Consider the following 17,347-nt stretch of genomic DNA (forward strand, 5'->3'; position numbering starts at 1 on the left):
GTTCATGCCTAAAAACATGAAAAATTTGAAGAATGAAAAGTCTCATGTTCTTATAGCACTATTTCCAGGCCAAGGCCAAATTAATCCACGTCTCCAATTTTCCAAACAATTAATCAATTTAGGCATTGGAGTCACTTTAACCACGAGCCTATCAGTTTTCAGTAAAATAAAAAAACTTCCAAATGTTGAAGGATTAAGCTTTGCTCCTTTCTCTGATGGCTATGATGACAAATTCCAGTTAAGTTCAATTGATGAGTTTCATTTGTTCTATTCTTCTGTAAAGTCCCGCGGGTCAAAATTCATTTTCAATTTGATCCAATCAAATGCAAAAAATGATACCCCTTTTTCACATGTCATATATACTATTATCATGGAATGGGTTGGTTTAGTGGCCAAAAAAATTAATATCTCATCTACATTATTTTGGATCTAACCTGCAACAGTTTTTGATGTTTACTAATACAGATTCACAACTATTCTGATTATTTCAAAAATTATGATGCCAAGGACATAATAATAGAGTTACCAGGATTACCCCCACTTAGTCCAATTGATTTTCCTTCTTTTGTGTTTGATGATGTGGAGAGTTCCAATTGGGCAGTTAAGTCTATTAAAAGACAAATTGAAATGTTGAGTAGTGAAAAAAATCCAAGAGTTCTTGTGAACACTTTTGATGCTTTGAAAATTTTAAAGCATGTGACTATGATGGGAATTGGGCCTTCAATTCCTTCAATATTTCTTGATGATAATACTTTTCGAGCTAATATGATTGAGATTAGTTCGAAGAATTATATGGATTGGTTGAACTCAATGGACAAGGGATTAGTTATCTACATAGCATTTGATAGTTACTCTGAAATATCAAGTCAATTGATGGAGAAGATTGCTCACGAATTGCTGAAATGTGGGAGGCCATTTTTGTGGGTGATTAGGAAAGGGAAAGACGGGTATAAGATGGAGGACAAGTTGAGTTGCAAAGACAAACTTGAAAAGAAGGGGAAGATAGTAAGTTGGTACTCACAAGTGGATGTTCTAAACACCCTTTTGTTGGTTATTTTTTGACTCATTGTGGATGGAATTCAACTTTGGAGAGCATAGCATGAACGGTTTCTAAGTAGCTTCCTTTACCGGACATGCGAGACAAGTATCCCCAGTAATTTGATGATTCAGATACTACTTTACCCTTACTTTAGCCAGTCTTTTCTAGTTGATCACTCGGGGATGAGTGATGGGTAAATTGGTATCTATTGTAATGACCTGATTCCGTCGTTAGGGAAATGCCAATGGGGAAAGAATTGGACCAGAAAAACTTTTGAGTAGTAACTTGAAATTTTCTAGCCTAGTCTAGATTTGAACGAAATCGGAGTCAGGCGAGTCTAGTGAAATATGGTAATTGATGAGAAGTGTAATAATCAAAGTGATTGCATGAGTGGATAACTAAGATATTAAAGAATCTGTGCGACTTTACGGAATTGAATTCGGGTGAGTAGAATTACCAAAACTAATCTTAGCGTAAACGGGTATTTTCTGAGTGTCATGGGATGAAGGTGTGTTGTGAAATGGGGGTTTGAAATTCTTAAATTTGCTCATTATTTCTATTAAAGCCGCCAGAGTGGGATTAGTGCCGCTAGGGCAGGGCCGCTGTAGTGGGATGAGGTCCGTTATGGCTGGACAATTGCGATTTATGTCAGAAATAAATCCTAAAATCGTTTTATTCTGCAAGTTTCGACTTTGAGAGCTAGGAGACGACCCCAGTCAAGTTCTTGATCGTTTTCACCATTCTTAAGGCTAAAGGTAAGGTTTATACTCCCAAATCCATATTTCGATTCGTAGAATGTAAATTCGTGGGTGATTATCGATGGGGAAGGGTTTTGATCTGGAAATTATGGTGGAAAAAGGCCTAATCTGGTTATGGGGATCAAGGGTTTGATCTAGGGTTGATATTATTGATTAGAATACGAGTAATTGGGTCTTGTTTATTGATCCTCGTATTATTATGATTGTTTGTAGACTACGAACAAGCGGAAAGAATCTAGAAGGGGAAGAATCATGTTTCTTAAGGGATTCAAGCTTGGGTTCGAGGTAGGTTATGGTTGTGATTTCATGTTGTGTGATATATGTTTGTACTTGATTCATTATAATGCATGTATGTATGTGAATGTTGCATTATTGACCACACTAATCGTGAATGAGGTAAATTGAATAATTGAATGCCATGAATCATGACTTGATTGTATGATTATGAGAATGTACTTATGATTGTGATTATGGCTTGTTGAATGGATCAGGTATTACATTCTGACACACTAACTGGGATCGATTGTCACGTACCGGCATAAACATTGGAACGAGTGTCATGATCCGACACGCTAACTTGGAACGGGTACCACGTACAGGTACACTAACAATTTAGGTATGAGTTCCATGAGAGGACCATTGAATCGTGTTGTGTATCTACTTGTGATGATGACATTTATATCTAATGATGATTGATATTGGAAAACTGTATGTTGCTCTAAAATAATAACCAATGTGTATTGTATATTCAACATGCCATAAAATAGGCAACTTAAGGCTTTAAATCATTTAATAAAATAAATGAATAATATAGACTTCTCAACTATATTGACTATCTATGAAGCCTCTAACTGATAAAGATGGAAGTCGGGACAAGACCCACGACATCATGACTAAACTGAAGAATAAATGAAATCCTCCAGAAACAAAGAGGCTCACTATAGCTAACTCGAACTCCCGGATGTATCAATAAATCTCCTATTGATGATCCTGAATACCTGTGTCTGCATCATGAAAAGATGTAGGACAAATGGCTCAGTACGTGGAATGTACGAGCATGTACGAGGAATTCTAAAACATAAACATAAGCTTGAAACTTGATAAAAAGGAAACATACTTACCTCTGCTCAAACTTACTCAACTCAAGGAATACTCAAGAATACTCAAACTTACTCAACTCAGAAGTACTCAAGGATAAGATACTCTACTCAGAGATTAGATACTTAACTCAAAGATATGATATTTGACTCTGGGTACTCAACTCTGGATACTCAACTCAATATAAAGCAATAGTACACATCAATATATGGAAAGTTTTATAAAACAGTAAAAACAACTTAGTTCGTTAAAGAAAATGCAATAACAAACTCAACTTTACTTATATAATAATGTAATATAGTTTCTGTAGGAGTTTCTCTAACCGACAACCACCACTATGAGCCTAAGTGGTTATACGATGTCTTACCCACGCTGCCAGAACTGTCCTATACTTTGTCATCATATAGAACCCTTCACTTAGTGAATCCATTAGTGTAGCGACCCTAAAAATTGATAGGTGAAACTAGAGCCTAACGTATGAATCTTAAAAGTTTTAGCATAAATTGGAATTATGAAATTTTCCAAAAAATTGACGAAGTATAAGTTCAAGAGAGGGTTTAGGGAAGGCGAAAGGCATCACTGCCCTTCGAAGCTCCCTTGAACTTCGCCTTGGCCGGATGGTAGACCATTCCAAGGCCCTTAGAAGCTCCCTTAGTAATTGCCTTAGTTTTATTTAGGCAATCCAAGAGAGGTATAAAAATGGGTAATTTCGTAATTTCCTTTTTGGTCTAAATTAAATGGGTATAACCTAGTTTATATATATATATGATATAATTAGGTCATTTGAATACTCCTATGGATATGCCTTAGCTTTAAAAAAGCCAAAGGCAAAGTCCAAGGCTAGTGGATCACTTCAAGGACCTTAAATGCTCCCTTGGACTTTGCCTTAGTTTTATTTGGTAAGTCTATGTGGGCAAGGGGCGTTTTCGTAAATATTATTTTTAAGTTAACTTAAGAAGTGGGTATATTTTATATTATTTCTAAATAACTAGATAAGGTATTAAACATTTAATATGGTATTTTAGAATTCATTCTTCACTTTTCCCTAAATCAAAACCCTTCTCTCCTAAAAGGTTCTCTCTAGAACTCCGTTGAAGGGCTTGGTCAAGTTCAAGCTAGGGTTGAAGGTTTTTAAGTGCTTTCTTCTCAAAAATTTGTGGGATTCATGAAGGTTAAGGTGTGTGGATCCTTTATCCTTGATTATTCTTCCCTTCAAGGAGCTCAATCCAAATGATTTCAAAGTTCTTTAAAAAATACAAAAAACCCTAATTTCGATTCTTAGCATGGGTTCTTGCATTAAATGATTTTTAATGATGATTTATGCTATTATTGATGTTTATTGATGGTTTTAAGAAAGAAAATTCCATGAACCCATGTCTTTCCAAGTTTCCTAAATTTGGCTTATGAAGTGGGTTGAATGTTTATGATTGAATGATGATGGAATTATGCTTAGATTGAGTTGAATAGTTGTTTTCTATTATTATTATCTATGTTTATCTATTGTGAATTGTTGAAGAATTGAGAAGTGGTGAATGTGGCTTTGGAAAAAGGGTAAGTTGACCTAACTTCATTGTTAATGTACAATTGATATAGAATTGTGATAGATTGATGTGTGATCCACTTATGGTGGAGGTGCTTATATGTTGAATGTATTTTGATTATGGTCTTGAAGGCATTGTATGAGGAAGTTGAAGTGTTAACATGATATCATATATGTGAATGTGATGTGAAGGATTTGAATGAGAATCTAATGATGTATAGGTAATCATGTTGTGAATGTAAATGTGTTCATGTGATCTCAAAGTGATCTTGTATAAGTTGTTATTGTATTGTGATTGGAAGTATGTCCTCTATTAATGTTCATATGTGGTGATGATGGAATGTGAAAGATTTCTATAATGTGATGTATGTCTTGAACCAGTAGACCTAAGCATGGTGCCCCTTCATGATGAGCCTAGGACCCTAAATGAATGTAAATCCTTGAAGCGGTAGACCTTATGATGGTGCCTTCTTCTTGTGTGAAATGATAGACTTAGAGTTGGTGGACGGGAACGGTAGAAACCCCTCTCTAAGAAAGTTAATGAGCTATCCTTAATGAACCTTGATCGATAGATCCTTGTGGTGCCCTTCTTGGTAGATGTGTTATGGGTTGGTTGACCTAATGATGGTGACCTCTCTTGTACATACATGTGATGAAATTACTCTATGGTAACTAAGGCTAAGCACCGAGTGGATATGGTTAAGATGGTAGCTCTTCCTGAGTATGAGGTGAGAGTACAATGAACATATTTGGATATCCCCTAAACCATGTTCCTACATGGGATGTGTCCTAGTTCTACCATTGGCAAGTAGAGCACCTTCCACGGTGTAAGGTTTTATGACACCGAATTCCAAGCCTAGCTAGTATGGTCTATGTCAATTAATACTTATTCCCATCATGTGGGATGTGCACTCTAGTCATTGGATAGGTTCTACATAGTAGTATGGGATGCTATCTACACATGGCACAAGTAGGCCTTGAAGATACTAAAGTGAGTTCCCTAAGCCTTAATGGCTATTGTATGAAAGTCCTCTAAATGCATGAATGTGTCATAAATGACTCTAAAGAAGAATGTTGACTCGTCACCCTTTTTAATACGTTGCATATCTCTCTTATATTAAGGAAATAAACTATTTAGCATGTTGTACTGAAATGTAAAGGTTCTTGTCTATTGTGGCCTTGAGGAACACTTAAGTGTGCATGAAGAGGTTGTATGGACGGCCACTTCATGTCTCACTTAGGTGTGTCTTATGGTAACTTTAGATGGTGGTCTTAAGATCATGAAATGGCTTATTTGACTAATATGTTTATGTGTTGTATATTAATACTAGTTATGCATGATGGCTTGTGATATGAAGCATGATAAGTGGTAAGTTCGCGTTATGTGGCCTTAGGACGATGCTTTAGCGTGGATGGTGGTATGGGACCCATTAATACCCATGATGGCTATATGGTTTATGGAGACTTGAGTTAATATGAACTCGCATCCCCATACCGGTGCTCAATACAACTCCCAAAAATATACTTAGCTCATATGTTTTAAAACAACTTCTTTCTTTGGTTTGAGATAATTACTCAAAAACTTAGCTTAAAAGCTCTCTTAGAATCAATGTTCCCTTTCTTGCTCAAAACTCTTTTGGAAATCTCAGTTTCCTCTCATTTTAAATGTGAAAACATTTACTCTTGGAAATACGTAGTTCCCATATATCATTTTAAAGAAAATGAACTTTACTTTTACTCTTTACTCAACTTCAAAGCTTAAGTCTTAAAACAAAGTTTAAACATTTGTAAAGACTTCTTAAAAATATGGTTCACGCCAAATTATGGGCTTGAACGACTCAATGCAAGGTTTTCAATAACCATAGATAGACTCAAATACTTAGAACTCAAGAACTTCAATGATACTACTAATTTTAAGAATGTTCAACTCAGAGGGTTCATGCAGAATTATGAGCATGAACTACTCAACTCAAGGACTAAAAGATACTTTTCATCTCAAGATTGTTCGACTTATAATGTTCATGCGAAATTATGGGCATGAACAACTCGACTCATGGGCTTCATGGGTAATAGGTAATAGTCCCATGATTAGGATTATAATCTCGAAAGGGTTAGGAACTAGATACTCAAGACTTAGAACTTGAAGATACTACTTCTTTCAAATATACTAAACTGATGGAGTTCATGCGGAAGTTATGGGCATGAACGACTTGACTCAAGGGTCAAAATATCAATAAGGAACTCAAGTATACGACTCTTCTCATTCTCATACTTACTTCTCAAAACTTAACTCAAATCGATGGTGGATCTCAAAGGATTCACAATTGAACTCAAAGACTTTCTGGAACTCTACTCTTAACTCTCTCTTGAATGTGAATTATGAATTCAAGAGTTATGGTTCATGATATGAAGGATCTTGTAATGATAAAGTAGACTCATGAATACATTCTCCTTATCCTCATACTCACTTGTTCGGGTCTTGAAACAAGTTACTAGAAGTTGTAGAAGACTCCACAAAAGGACTCAAAGGGACTTTCTTAGAATGTTCGAAAGAATTCTCAAAACTTAACTCTTAACTCTACCTTAAATTTGAATTATGAATTCAATGTTATGATCATGTTATGAAATATTTCTAGGTGTTTAGAATCAAAGGGGAGTAAAGGTACCCTTTGAAAGAACTTAAACGGACGAAATAATGAAAAACGGGTGGGGGCAGGCGACTCTGGCGCTCTGAGTGGCGCGGGGCGCCAGCCCCTAACATTCGGAGAAGTGGTTGGGGCGCTCTGGCTGGCGTGATATGCCAGGCCCCAACCCAGAAAACTTCGACGACTATCTTTGCTCGTTTTCTCACCTTAACTCACCTAGAATTGAACGGTTTCTTCCCCAATCACTTGGATTCGATTACTAACATAATTACACTCTAATATACTAAAAATAACACTCAAATTACTAAATTTCATCTCAAGAAATCATCAAAACCCGAACATAACAAGATTTAGAATGAACTTCAAGAACACCTATCAAGAACTCATCAAGAACTCTAATCTTTCAACTTCAAGAATAAAATTTCGCTGAAAATAACATGATTGATGTGTGGGTGAACTAACCCAACACTATGGAAGCTTACATACCTCTTAGGGATTAAACATATGGCAAAAATCCGCAACAAGACGCAAAAATCTCGACGAATGCTTGATCCTCTCCTCTTTTCTCTTCTTGAACTCTCAACTAAAACCCTAGGCATATTTTAGGATTATAAAACTGAAACTAATAGGATTAGACCCTTAAAACCGTACTAAAAATGAATTAAATCTGATTGGGTAAGGAAAAAACCAAGATACCCCTCTAAAATCCGGTTTTGACTTTCCTTATCTAGACAGCCCAACTTCGAATGCACATATCTCCCTTATACAAACTCGAAACTGAGTAAACTTGGTGGTGTTGGAAAGATAATTCAAAGATATTTCCTATGGTATCTGGTAGCACACCTAACTCATCTTGAGCTACGAGTTATGGTCGTTTGAAGTCAACCCAAAACTCATACTTAGCTTAACTTGCAAAATTTCAGATTTTGCTATTTCCAATTTAATTCTTTTTGGAACTCAAGGTGCTACATCTAGTGACCTTAACACTTAATAAATTTTAATTCCTCGATAAAATCCTACTCACAACGAAGGATGGTTCAAGTCTTAGTTCAAAAAATTTCTGGGGTGTTACAAAAAAGCACTAAAGGAATCATCTAAAAAGTATGACCCTTTTCTACCCATGGTGGCTAAATGGTTTATGAGGGTTGTGAGTTGTCTGAACTCTCCCCCATATTGGTGCTAAATACTACTCCCAAAAATATAATATTAGCTCTTATGTTTAAAAACATACTTCTTTTGTGATTTGAGATTAGTGCTCAAAAACTTAACTCAAAGGCTATCTTGGAAATCAAAGTTTTCCCTCTTGCTTCATTTAGAAAGTGATTACTCTTTTATGAAAACTAGCCCGAAAGCTCTTTGGAAATCGATGTTTCCTTTCTTGTTTAAATGTGAAAACATTTTAAACCCTTTGGGAATACATAGTCCCCAGATACTTTTGAAGAAATGAACTTCAAGCTTTATTCTTTACTCTTTACTCAACTTGAACTTTAAGTCTTAAAACAAAGTTAAAATCATTTGCAAAAGATTTCTTGAAAAGACTCTAAGATCTTCCTAGACTTGGCTCTTAACTTTCCTTGAATTTTAAGTTATGGATTCAAGGCTGTAAATCATGTTTCTAGATGATTTCTAGATGTTTAGAAGCCATTTAGGGTAGTTAGAATCAATAGGAAGTGTTAATACACTTTAGAAAGGCTTAAACAGACTGAATGACAAAAACTGGCTGAAAAATGATGATCCGAGTGTATCGAGGGCGCGCCGCTCCATGCCCCAACTTTCTGGGGATCACTTTGGGCGCACTGCAGGCACGCCGCCCAGCCTCCTGGCGTTATGGGGGCGCGACGTGCCTGGCCCTCCCCAGGTGTGTCTGACGAGTTTTTCAACTCGTTTTCTGATCCTAAATCATTTTAAATCGATTCCATTTCTCAATACTTTCTTAGATCCAGATACCCAACACATGTACACTAGAATCTAACTCAAAACATCGCTAAAACGTCTCAAGAAAACCCATCAATCACATATAAGTTCAAGAATGAAAACAATTCAAGAACACAACTCAAGAACATCAAATTCTAACTCTTTTAGGATGAACATCGCTGAATTAAATATGATTGGCGCGTGGGTGTATGTGATCTCACATACCTTGTAGGGATCACCCCTGACGAATTCCACAAGTTAACGCAACGATCTCGACGAATCTTGAATGTTCTTCTCCTTTCTCCTCTTTTCTCCTCTTATTTTCTCTTCTCTCAAAACGCTAACTCTTTTTCCAAAAGCGAAAACTGACTTAGTTCAGTTTAGACCCCCAAGTAATTACCAAAAATGAATTAAAATAAAAGGGCAAGAAAAAGACCAAACTACCCTTTCAAAAATCCGGATTGGACTTTCCTTATTCCAGCAGCCCAACTTCCAAAGGGCATAACTTACTCATACGAACTCGGAATCGCGCAAACTCAGTGGCATTGGAAAGATTATTCCAATTGCTTTCCAACCATATATGGAAGTATACCTAACTCATCTTGAGATATGAGTTATGGCCATTTGAAGTTGACCAAAAACTCATTTTTCCTAACTTAAACAAATTTCCAGATTTTTCCTTATTTCCAAAAATGATTATTTCAAGTTCTTAGCTTCTTCCTAGCTATTTAAATTTGCGAGATGTTACAATAAGATGGAGGAAACGTTGAGTTGCAAAGATGAACTTGAAAAGTAGGGGAAGATAGTGAGTTGGTGCTCGCAAGTGGAAGTTCTGAAACACCCTTCTGTTGGTTTTTTTTTCTGACTTAATGTGGATGAAATCCGACTTTGGAGAGAATGGCTTATGAGGTACCGTCATTCTATGACTAGGGGCCTGATTTGTACCTTCTTCCCACAAGAATACTAGTCCTTCATTATATTTCATACAGCTTCGGTAGGACGACATATATTTCTCAATTCCATGAACCTGTAAGCTCCTTTTTTTTATAAGGCCTAAAGGCTAGACTAAACCTCTCTGAAAGGGATTATATTTATGAGCGGAACTCTCTTTCAATGAACTGACGATATTATCTTAACTACAAATTCAATAATACTAATTATGAACCCGAAAAGAGGAAAGCAGTGTCTACTCATATTGGCACGACAACGACAAAGATTCTTACTTTCTAAATAGAAAAAAAATACTTACCTCAGAATTAATTACTTCTTCTTTTTTCATGTTTGAATCTCCATTAACCATGAATACATATGACTTCTATGTATAAGACTAGCTTGCTGGTTGCTCTATTTAACAACTTGTGTCTTATGATTTGATATACATTTGAAAAACATTTTAACGACCTTCCTCTTTGGTATTCACCATTTTTTAAATAAACTCTCATAAGCTATAGAAGTTGTGGGTTTTGTCTTTCAAGTTTCGAATAAAAAAAATCTTCAACTCCAGCTTTATAAATTTTAAATAAAAGTATTTGGAATCTATGGCCACATATATATTTATTACTCTCTACGTTTCAATTTAAGTAACTTACTTTCTTTTTAATTTATCTTTAAAAAATGCTCTTTTTATAATTAGTAAGTTTTCAAATTCCAACATTATTCTATGACACATTTAAAATTACAACAAAACTTTTGGCAGTTTTATAGTCTCTATTTTAATATTTTAAAAGAATATTCATCTAACTTCTCCATAGTTGTTACTAGTACATGATGTAAGAATAGATTTGTATGATTCAATAATTTAGTGTTAGTCACCATGTAGTTGAGTGCAATTCGTCAGCTCAAACATCATGTTTTTATGTAAGAAAAGAAAATATTTTCTTATTAATAAAAGGGAATACAATTAAACATTCTTTAAATTACATGAAATTGAACAAAAGTGTTCTACTGATATTTCAATAAAAACAATGTGCCTTTAATTAATTAAACTACATGCACTATTTATATTATTTCAATTTGATTAAATAATAAACGTGTGCTATATTAAACTACAATAATAACGATAACAATATATTCAGTGTCATTTCACAAGTCATGTTTGAAAAGAGTGGTGTGTACGTTGTTTTATCCCTACATAATGAAGATAGAGAAGTTATTCTCGATAGACACTCACTTCAAGTAATACGTAACATTAATTAATAAAAACAGGAAATATAGTAATCGATAAGTCATCCAAAACCTAATGAGAAAAGAACTATAACAACAAAAGATTCAATAAAATTTAATAATTGTAACTCAAAATTTATACTCTCCATGGCCGTGATCTATCACATCACAAGGTTTCATATTTTGACTCAATGGACAGATTGATAAAAATTAAAATAAATTGTACCTGGCATAGTCTTTATTTACTAATATATGAAAATGACAAAAATTAAAACATATATTTGATTTAAGATATAATTTTATGTATGTTGACGGTGTAAAAGAATTCTTACACAGAAGATTTCATTCTATTTTGATTAATATTTGCATAAGGAATTACTTATAGTTGCATTTAAAGTGATCAACTTGATGGTGTAATCTTTTAACACAATTAACGCATAGAATTTATGTCCGTAGTTTAATCAATTATAATTTATAATAAGTGGAAACGTATATTCAGAATTTAAAATCTATAGATTCAAGTTTTAAGCATCTAACTGTAACACCCTGTAACTAGAAAGAACTAGAAAGGAATTAAAAAGAGGAAATAGTCATTTTTTTCGAAAGTATATAAAAATCTGGAAATTGTTAAGTGTGTTAAAGTTGAGTTTTTGGTCAACTTCAAACGACCATAACTTCTAGTTCAGGATGAGTTACTTGTGTTTCCAGATATCTTAGGAAAGATCTTGGAATAATCTTTCCAACGCCTCCAAGTTTGCGCGATTCCGAGTTCGTATGAGTGAGTTATTCCCATTGGAAGTTGGGCTGTTCAAATAAGGAAATGTCCAATCGAGATTTTTAAAGGGTAGTTTGGTCTTTTCCTTACCCTTTTATTTTAATTCGTTTTTGGTAATCACTTAGGGGGTCTAAACTGAACTTGCTCAGTTTACGCTTTGGAGAAATTGAGTTAGGGTTTTAGAGAAGAGAAAAGAAGAGGAGAAGCAAGGAAATCGTCAAGTTCTTGAAGCTAAGATCGTGGATTTCGTCAAGGGGTGATCCCTACGAGGTATGTGAGATCACATAGAGTTGGGTCCATTCACCCATGCGCCAAACATGTTTAATTCAGCGATTTTCGTCCTAAAAGAGTTAGAATTTGATGTTCTTGAGTTGTGTTCTTGAATTGTTTTCATTCTTGAACTTCCATGTGATTGATGGGTTTTCTTGAGACGTTTTAGCGATGTTAAGAGTTGTTTCGATTTAGATTCTGGTGTACATGTTTTGGGTATCTGAATCTAAGAAAGTATTGAGAAAAGGAATCGATTTAAAATGATTTAGGATTAGAAAACGAGTTGAAAAATTCGTCAGATGCACCTGGGGAGGGCCAGGCGCATCACGCCCCCATAGTGCCAAAGTGGCTGGGGCGGCGCGCCTGCAATGCGCCAGAAAGGAGCTCCAGTAAGTTGGGGCTGGCGCGGCGCACCCGGGAGGCGCCCAAATTGTCATTTTTCACCATTTTTCGTCGTTTAGCCTATTTAAGTCCTTCTAAAGTGTACTAACACTTTACATTGATTCTAACTACTTTAAATGATTTCTAAACATTTAGAAATCATCCAGAAACATGAATTCTAACCTTGAATCCATAAATTCAAATTCAAGGAAAGTTAAGAGCCAAGTCTAGGAAGTTCTTAGAGTCTTTTCAAGAAGTATTTTGCAAATGCTTTTAACTTTGTTTTAAGACTTAAAGATCAAATTGAGTAAAGAGTAAAGAGTAAAGAGTAGAGATTTGAAGTTCATTTCTTCAAAGAAGTATATGGGGACTATGTATTCTCAAATAGTTTAAATGTTTTCATATTTAAATAAGAACGGAAACTGAGATTTCCAAAGAGCCTTTGTGCTAGTTTTCAAAAAAGAGTAATTGCTTTCTAAATGAAGAAAGAGAGGAAACTTTGATTTCCACGATAGCCTTTGAGCTAAGTTTTTGAGCAATTATCTCAAATCACATAAAGAAGTATGTTTTTAAAACATAAGAGCTAGTATCATATTTTTGGGAGTAGTATTGAGCACTGATATGGGGGAGAGTTCAGACAACTCACAGCCCCATAAACCATGTAGCCATCATGGGTAGAAAAGGGTCATACTTTTCAGATGATTCCTTTAGTGCTTTTTAGCATAGACTAGTGGATCCACTTAGTAGTTCAGGTTCTATACCCTCGGCAAGGTATAGGAAGGCCCTGGCAGTGTGAGGCAAAACGTTGTATCATCACAATAGCTCTTAAGTGATGGTTGTTGGTTAGAGCAACTCCCACAGAAGTAATTATATTCTTATATACACAGTTTGTTTGTATTTTTACATACATTTTAGAGTTATATGTATCTTTGCATACACACAGAGTTGACATCATGTTTTAAACAACTTTTCTTTATATTGCACTTGTTTTAAACTGCTTTATATTGAAATGGGTTCAGTTGTTTTGAGTTGAGTTGAGCCAGGTAAGTTCTTCAGTTCCTTTCAAGCTTATGTCTTATTTTAGAATTCCCCTTGCATACTCGTACATTCAATGTATTGATGCCATTTGGCGTGCATCTTATTATGATGCAGGCACATGTAACCAGGACCTGGATCCAGCGAATCGTTGATCCAGTTGAGCACTCAGAGTCTTGTGGTGAGCCTCTCTGCTTTTCGGAGGACCCCTTTTATTGCTTTCAGTTTTATTATTAGTTTATTAGGACGTCGTGGGTCTTGTCCCGACATCCATCTCAGTTGTTTAGAGGCTTCATAGACAGTCAAATGTTAGTTCCTTAGTCTTTTAATTTCATTATCTGATGTTGAGACTTGAGTTTGCCTTATTGCCTAGTTGAATGTTTTCTTTATAACATTCTAAGTTTGTATGAGTTTATCTTGTTAAGTCTTCTGCTGAGTAAGCTAGGCAAAGGGTTCGCTTGGGCCAACACTGGTTCTCGAGTGCCAGTCCCGCCCAGGGTATAGGCTCGGGGTGTGACACTAACCAACTTATTTTAAAAAGATTTAGAAGTCATAGCTATTATTTCTTGTATTTTTTTTTCATTTCTTCATGTAAATTCATATTCTGCATTGAAAATTTTGAATTTAGGGTGAGCCCGACTGGTTGCATGCCATATTTTCTAAGTTAAGTAAGTTTACTTATAAAGAAAAGTAAATTATAATAATTCTTTTACGTGGTCAATGTATATAACTCTTAATTTTATTGTGAAAAAAAAAAGAAAATTACAATTAGGAAAACAACTTCTCATCAAGAAATTTAATTTTTCAACAACTTTTGCCAACTTCTTGAACAAAAGCTTTTAGATTCACTTCTGAAGATCCACCTTCTTTCACAGCTTCTCTTGCCAATTCTTTCCATTTTTGTGCATTCTTTCTCATTTCTTCTCCTTTTTCTTGACCATCCATAACAATTTCTATGCACCTTTTTATCTCTTCACTCTCAACCACACCATCTTCATTCACTCTCATCCTGACACCTGTCTTCCAAACATCTTCAATCAACTTTGCATTAGTCCCTTGATCTGTCCAATGAGGAAATGCCACCACAGGTACGCCTGACGACAGGCTCTCTAGAGTCGAATTCCATCCACAGTGCGAGACAAAACATCCTAAAGATGGATGTGTTAAGACTTCAAGTTGTGAACACCATGGTATTATTTTCCCTTGCTTCTCTAATTCCATCATGCAACTTAATTTCTCTTCTTCTTTTTCTACTTCTTTTATATTTTCTTGATCTCTTATTACCCATAAGAATGGCCTTTTAATCTCTATCAACCCTTTTGCTATCTCCTCCTTTTGGTTTCTTGATAAATTCAATAGACTCCCAAATGAGATATAAACAATTGATGATTTAGGCTTTATGTTTAACCATTCCATGTAGTCATCATTTGACTTTTGAAAAAGATCACCACCAAATGAAGATTCCAATGAATCTTTTCCACCCAAGAATGATGAAGGAATCAATGGTCCAATTCCAATTAAATTGTATTTTTCAATAGCTTTGAGTGGCTCTAGCTCTAATGCATCAAATGTATTCACAAGTACCTTTGGATTTTCTTCACCATCTAATGTGTCTAGTTGCTCTTTAAATGTTGGTAGAGCAAAACTATACTTATCATCTTTTGAGCTAGATGAAACTAAAAATGATGGAAGATCTTGGCTTTTTAGTAATGGAAGCCTTGGTAATTGGATACTCAAATTTGGATCATTTGAGCTACACTTCATTTCATCCTCATAGCCATTGAAGTAATAGTAGTATATGTCTAGCACAGTAGCTGGTTGAATCCATAGTAACGCGGATGGGATGTGGAGATCACGTGCTACCTCAGCTGCCCAAGGTAGCAGAAGAGTGTAGACAAGGGATGTGACAGGACGTCCCTCCTCTGAACTCTTCAGAATGATATCCCTTAATGTTTGGGACCCACGACTTCTTATCTCCGCCATGTAACGTTTAGAATCATCCACGTTCGACTTGAAACCATCATCAAATCCGTCAGAGAATGCCGCCAAGTTTAAGCCCTTGGGTGCGGCAGAAGCCGCGGTTTTCGCCATACGACGATGGGCGAAAACGCTAGTGGTGAATGTCACCTCAATGCCCATTTTGATTAGCCTCTTGGCAAATTGAAGAGATGGATTGATATGACCTTGTGCGGGAAATGTCACCAAGAGGACATGGGGTTGCACCATTTTTACACTCACAAACTTAAAAATAGAATCTAAGTTCAAAGTTCGAGGTCAAATGAAGGAAAGTAGACTTAATTAGTATTGTGTGAGAGAAATCTTTGACTTGTAAGACTCTTAATTATTGTGTGGTATATATGATGATAGTTAGAGGGATATATATAAGGAGTTTGAAGGGGTGAGCATGTTACGATATTGAAAATTTCAAATCTATCGTATCATGTCCATTCCTATGTTTGAGTAACATGTTTGAGGACCAAATTTAAACACATGCATGTCATATGACGTTTGAGGTGACGAAATTGATGAGAAGACAAATTTTGCCGGTACTTCCTTTTTGTTTCTTTCTTTTAATTTATTTTATACTATAAAAAACACCAAATGGACAGCGCAGAGAGTGACTATTTATCTTACTTGCAAAACAAATATTTTGTTTTTATTTATTTAACTAATTTTAATTTGATACGTAATGTATAAAAGAAAATAAGACTTTTAAGTTTTAAAATTTTAAATTAAATATATGTACTAAAACGTTCTTTAATTCTCTAATCTTAAATATATCACGTGAAAAATAGAAAATTAAATAACTACCAAAAAGGAAAAAAAACATTTCTATCAAACGGTCTAAAAAAAGAAAAACAAATTGACGCAAGAAAATAAATAAATTCTACTATTGTATGTATTGTGTTTGGTAATTTCTCATCGCTGGAATTTTACCTAAATTCGAATCGTGCAATGCAAAGCTCATTTAAAAGTGATATTCCTAATAAAATTTTCTCCATATCTAAAATTGAAAATCGAGACCTCTAATTAAAGACAAAGTAATCTCACTACTCCATAGCAATCATTGTGGGCACTAGTATTTTATATTTGTTAGTGAGCCATACCTTTCATGCTGTAGCCAGTAAGCCCAATTTCAGAATTTGTCATGCATGACATGAGTTGTCTTGGATATGTTTCTGTTATTATTATTTTTTTAATTCAATTATTATAAAAATAAAAATTTCTGGCAAGCAAGCTACTGCCTAATCTAGGATAGCCAGATACAATGTAGAGATTATAGCTGGGCATGAATTTTGATGCATCTATCACGGGCTGATCTAACGTCATATTATTGAATTCATCTAAATCTTTTATTTTTAATGTAAGAAATTAATTTATATATAAAATATTATTCAAATTGTAATAAACATACTAGTAATTATAGATTTGTAACTTTAAAAATATAATAAATTAGTTTCAAATTTATAACATTTAAATTTTAAATTCGTCATTAATAATTGTCACATGATATACTGAATATGTATTGACCACCACATGGAATGTTGTTCTCTTTCTTTTATTAACGGAAATTTTATGGCATTAAATGCTATGGATCATCAATATATATAATGTTCTCTCTTTTTTTAAAAAAAAAACTTTATATTTTAGTTATTGACACTGTAAATTTTAATTTAATTTGGATATAATTTGAGCTAAAAAATGAACTAAATTTAAAAACTAAATAAA

General features: G+C 34.7%; 1 protein-coding gene and 1 pseudogene across 2 annotated transcripts in view; one reads left to right on the plus strand and one right to left on the minus strand.

The window, feature by feature from the left end:
* The first annotated feature begins 16 nt into the window (after positions 1–16).
* On the plus strand, positions 17–1,103 carry LOC125808839 (crocetin glucosyltransferase, chloroplastic-like; annotated as a pseudogene).
* Positions 1,104–14,341: 13,238 nt separating this feature from the next.
* Positions 14,342–17,347, minus strand: part of LOC125808835 (UDP-glycosyltransferase 75C1) — a 39,641-nt gene continuing 36,635 nt past the window's right edge. The window contains exon 2 of one of the 2 annotated variants that reach the window (XM_049488501.1): positions 14,342–14,706. In XM_049488501.1, the coding sequence (XP_049344458.1) occupies positions 14,423–14,706 (284 nt within the window). In that variant the 3' untranslated portion in view covers positions 14,342–14,422. Of the gene's footprint in view, positions 15,954–17,347 lie in introns of those variants that run through there. The other variant, XM_049488500.1, reaches the window with a different exon arrangement.

Source organism: Solanum verrucosum, unplaced genomic scaffold (assembly GCF_900185275.1).
Source record: "Solanum verrucosum unplaced genomic scaffold, falcon-dt-bn FXZP01000218.1, whole genome shotgun sequence".
Classification (NCBI taxonomy): domain Eukaryota; kingdom Viridiplantae; phylum Streptophyta; class Magnoliopsida; order Solanales; family Solanaceae; genus Solanum; species Solanum verrucosum.